Source organism: Leucoraja erinacea, chromosome 25 (genome assembly GCF_028641065.1).
Source record: "Leucoraja erinacea ecotype New England chromosome 25, Leri_hhj_1, whole genome shotgun sequence".
Lineage (NCBI taxonomy): Eukaryota > Metazoa > Chordata > Chondrichthyes > Rajiformes > Rajidae > Leucoraja > Leucoraja erinaceus.
Genome location: NC_073401.1, coordinates 12542519 through 12546018, shown reverse-complemented (window position 1 = coordinate 12546018; position 3500 = coordinate 12542519). Strand labels below are relative to the sequence as shown.

The following is a 3500-nucleotide window of genomic DNA, read 5'->3' as shown; positions in this document are numbered from 1 at the left end:
TGCTTTGTGATTTAGGAATTCCTGTAAAAGAATCAATACCAAAACCACCAACTCCAGATATTAAGGTAAGATATTAAGTAATTACAACTCCAGTGGGTCTACTTTATCTTATAACCCTGTTTAAAACCATGACAAGGTAGAGATTAGATTTTCATTAATGTAAGTGCTAAATATGTACCCTTTAGATAACTGATGCTTTCCTCCATAAACAAATGTCCTGTAAATTGTAGCGATTCCAAACAAACCATGGTTCATTGTCTTGTCCACTTTACTGAAGATGTTGGATGTACAGCACATGGTAGCACAATGATGGAAGCAAAAAAAAAATATTAATTCCAAAGTTTGAAGCGTAGGGAGCATAATATTTCCATTTTATTAATTAGCACAACATGTTATGCTGGTCCCTGCGGAGCAGATGGCTAGATTTCATATCTGGAGCAAAGGATCAGCAAGGCACCTCAAGGTCCATTGTGATTCCTTGTTGTTCATCTGGTGTTATTACACGTACATTGTCCATTCCCAGTGGGGTTCCTGTCAGCAACAATCAACAATATTCTAGGACCTCGTAGCTGATTTTTCATACCTTACCCACCTGAAAATTTCATTGCCTCCAGTTATCAGTTTATTGTATTTTTGAGTATTATATATTATCTGTGTGTTATCACCTTTAAGGGCCTGTTAAGCTGCAACAAGAAAGAATTTAGTGGTTCCGTTGACGGCATATATGACTCTCTTTGAAGCACGGAGGTGAATAGAAAGGAGCAATGGAGAGAGAAGTGATGGAGGAGAAAATGGAAAGGAGAAAGAGAAAGTGTGGGAGAATGTGTGAATACGCGAGTGGGAGAGGGAGAGCATGTGAGGGAGAGAGCATGTGTGTGGGAGAGAGGGCAGAGGGGGTGAGAGGGAGATTGCATTCTTCAATAAATTGCCAAGCCATATCTGTGAGCTATAATTAAAGATGTACGAGGAGATCATTAGTTTCAACAATGTATTATTGAAGTTGACCCTGGCAACAAATGAGACAATAAAATAATTGTTAATACTTTGGTTTTACCAAACTGTCTCATTCCTTTTTAGGAGACGAAGAAAATAAAGAACGCAAAGAAAAAAGATGAAAAGAGTTCAAAAGCAGGAAAAGACAGTGCAACAAAGCCAAAACATAAACTAGACAAATCAGCCCACAGTAAGTGGTATTTTTGGTTTGCCCAAGTCTCAACAATGCCACTTAACCTGATGTTTTAAATCCAGGCATTTTTTTGCAGTCAAAACTGATTAATTAATTTCTATGGACTATGGACTATTTCTATGGACTCTTCAATAAAGGGGCAGTAATTACATTGTATTAATAAATAAGTGAAAATACTTCTGGCAGTATAAGCATTTTCTCTGTGGATAGAGTCATACAGTGTGGAAACAGGCCTTTCGGCCCCAGTTGCGCACACTGACCAACATGTCCCATCTACACTAGTCCCAAGTGGCTGCGTTGGGGCCCATATCTCTCTAAGCCTGTCCTATCCATGTACCTGTCTAAATGTTTCGTAAACGCTGCGATAGTACATCAGGGTGTGATGGAGCAACCTACATTTACATCTTTTTCAAATGTAAAAAATGAATAAACCAATTCACAGGACAGGGAAGGCGAGTCCACTGAATGGTAAAACGAGGGTGGTATTACATATCAGCAACGTACACCTCAGGAGGACGAAGAAAACACTTTTAATGATAGTCAACGGCCACTATGAAAAAGATATTTCAAAAACCTCAAACACACCTGTCTCCAGGAAAGGAAGCTTTAAGGGCCTGTTCCTGTGCTCTACAGTTCTATGTTAAAGGCTGACGTATGCAAACCACAGATGATCCTGGTCTTTTACCTACCTTGAAATTGTCCTATTGACTGTCAAAAAAATACCAAAGGATATTTATTGCAAAAAGATTGATAAACACAGATCTCACTGGAATAAACCAGAGACCTGACTTACAATATGGTGCTCTAACTGTGCACTGCAAAAGTAGAACAGACGCATAGAACATGAAACAGTCCAGGCCGAGGAACAGGCCCTTCAGCCCACAATGTCTATGCCAAACATGATGCCAGGATAAACTGATCTCCTTTGTCTGTACATGATCCGTACCTTCTATTCCTTGTGCCTGGACAAATTTGAAAAGTTAATCCGTTTCACGAAGAAGGGAAAATTATTAATTTTCAGGCAGCAAGGTGGCTCAGCGGTAGAGTTGCTGTCATACAGGGCTTCCCGCGCCAGAGACCCGAGTTCGATCCCGACTACGGGTTCTGTCTGTACGTTCTCCCCATGACCGCGTGGGATTTCTCCGAGATTTTCAGTTTCCTCCCTCACTCCAAAGAGGTCCGGGTTTGTACGCCAATTGTCCCTGGTGTGTGTGGTACAGTGTTAATGTGTGGGGATCGCTGGTCGGTACAGGCACAGCGGGCCGAAGGGCCTGTTTCCGCGCTGTATCTCTAAACTAAAAACTAAACTAAACAGGAAGGACGAATCATTAATAGGTTGCAAGTTAAAATGTAATGTGGTGAAATTTTCCAGGGAGCTCGCTGGTCCCCAGTGCCACAGAATCACAATGTCTCTTTTTCACCAGGTGCCCACAACAGTTTCCATAAACAAGCGCAGATTACATTCTGCAGGAAAGTATTTCCTCACCTGCGTTTGAGTGAAGTCTTAACCATTCAATCTTCTGTTGCATATCAGTGCAATTTACATAATTTGTTTAAAACATTTAGAGATACATCAGGGAGATAGACCCTACCAAGACCACGCCGACCTTCGATCACCCATTCTCCCTAGTTCTGTGTTATCCCACTTTCTCAACCGCTCCTTACGCACAGAGGCCAATTGACCTACAAACCCGCACGTCTTGGGATGTGGGAGGAAACCGGAGCACCTGGAGAAAACCCACACGGCCACAGGGTGCTGTGAGGCAGCAACTCTGCCAGCTGAACACTGTGCCACCCTGTGCACCAACGCAACATCCTGATAAACATTTGTGTATCAATTTTCTTTTACAGAGAAAGGGAAAAAAAAATCTGATTCTGTGATTTTGGAAGAAGTCCCGCCAAAGCATCTCTTTATCGATTTTAAGATACAGTTCCAACGGTGGTTCTCCACAGCAGAAGCATGGAAAGAAATAAACATAAAAGATTCCACAGTTGTTTTCCTCAAATTGTAACTGCAATTCAGCAATAAATATAATGATTATTACTTTCAATCCATCTATTGTATTTTATAATTGGATAAATATAATATATTTATATATTATTTATTTCGTTATTTCATATTATTTAGTTACTTGTTCATTGAAGGTGAAGCTTCTTTGAAATCAAATAGTATTTATGCTTTAAATTATGCAAATGCTCTTTCAACCCTGACCTTATACTTGCGTTGGTATTAGTATCGTCAAGTGCACTGAGATGCAATGAAAAGCTTTGCTGTCCAGGTAAATCACACTGTACCCAAGTACAATCAAACCAC

The 3500-nt window shown here is 40.5% G+C and overlaps 1 protein-coding gene across 2 annotated transcripts in view; it reads left to right on the top strand.

Annotated features, from left to right (window-relative positions):
• The window catches only part of LOC129709391 (leucine-rich repeat-containing protein 43-like), a 59111-nt gene extending 55880 nt beyond the window's left edge, over positions 1-3231 (top strand). For both annotated transcript variants that reach the window (XM_055655713.1, XM_055655712.1), the window contains exons 10-12: positions 1-65; positions 1078-1183; positions 3038-3231. The exon at positions 1-65 is cut by the window's left edge and continues 214 nt beyond it. In XM_055655713.1, coding sequence (XP_055511688.1) covers positions 1-65; positions 1078-1183; positions 3038-3198 — 332 coding nt within the window. In that variant the 3' untranslated portion in view covers positions 3199-3231. The remainder of the gene's footprint in view (positions 66-1077; positions 1184-3037) is intronic.
• The last annotated feature ends 269 nt before the right edge of the window (positions 3232-3500 follow it).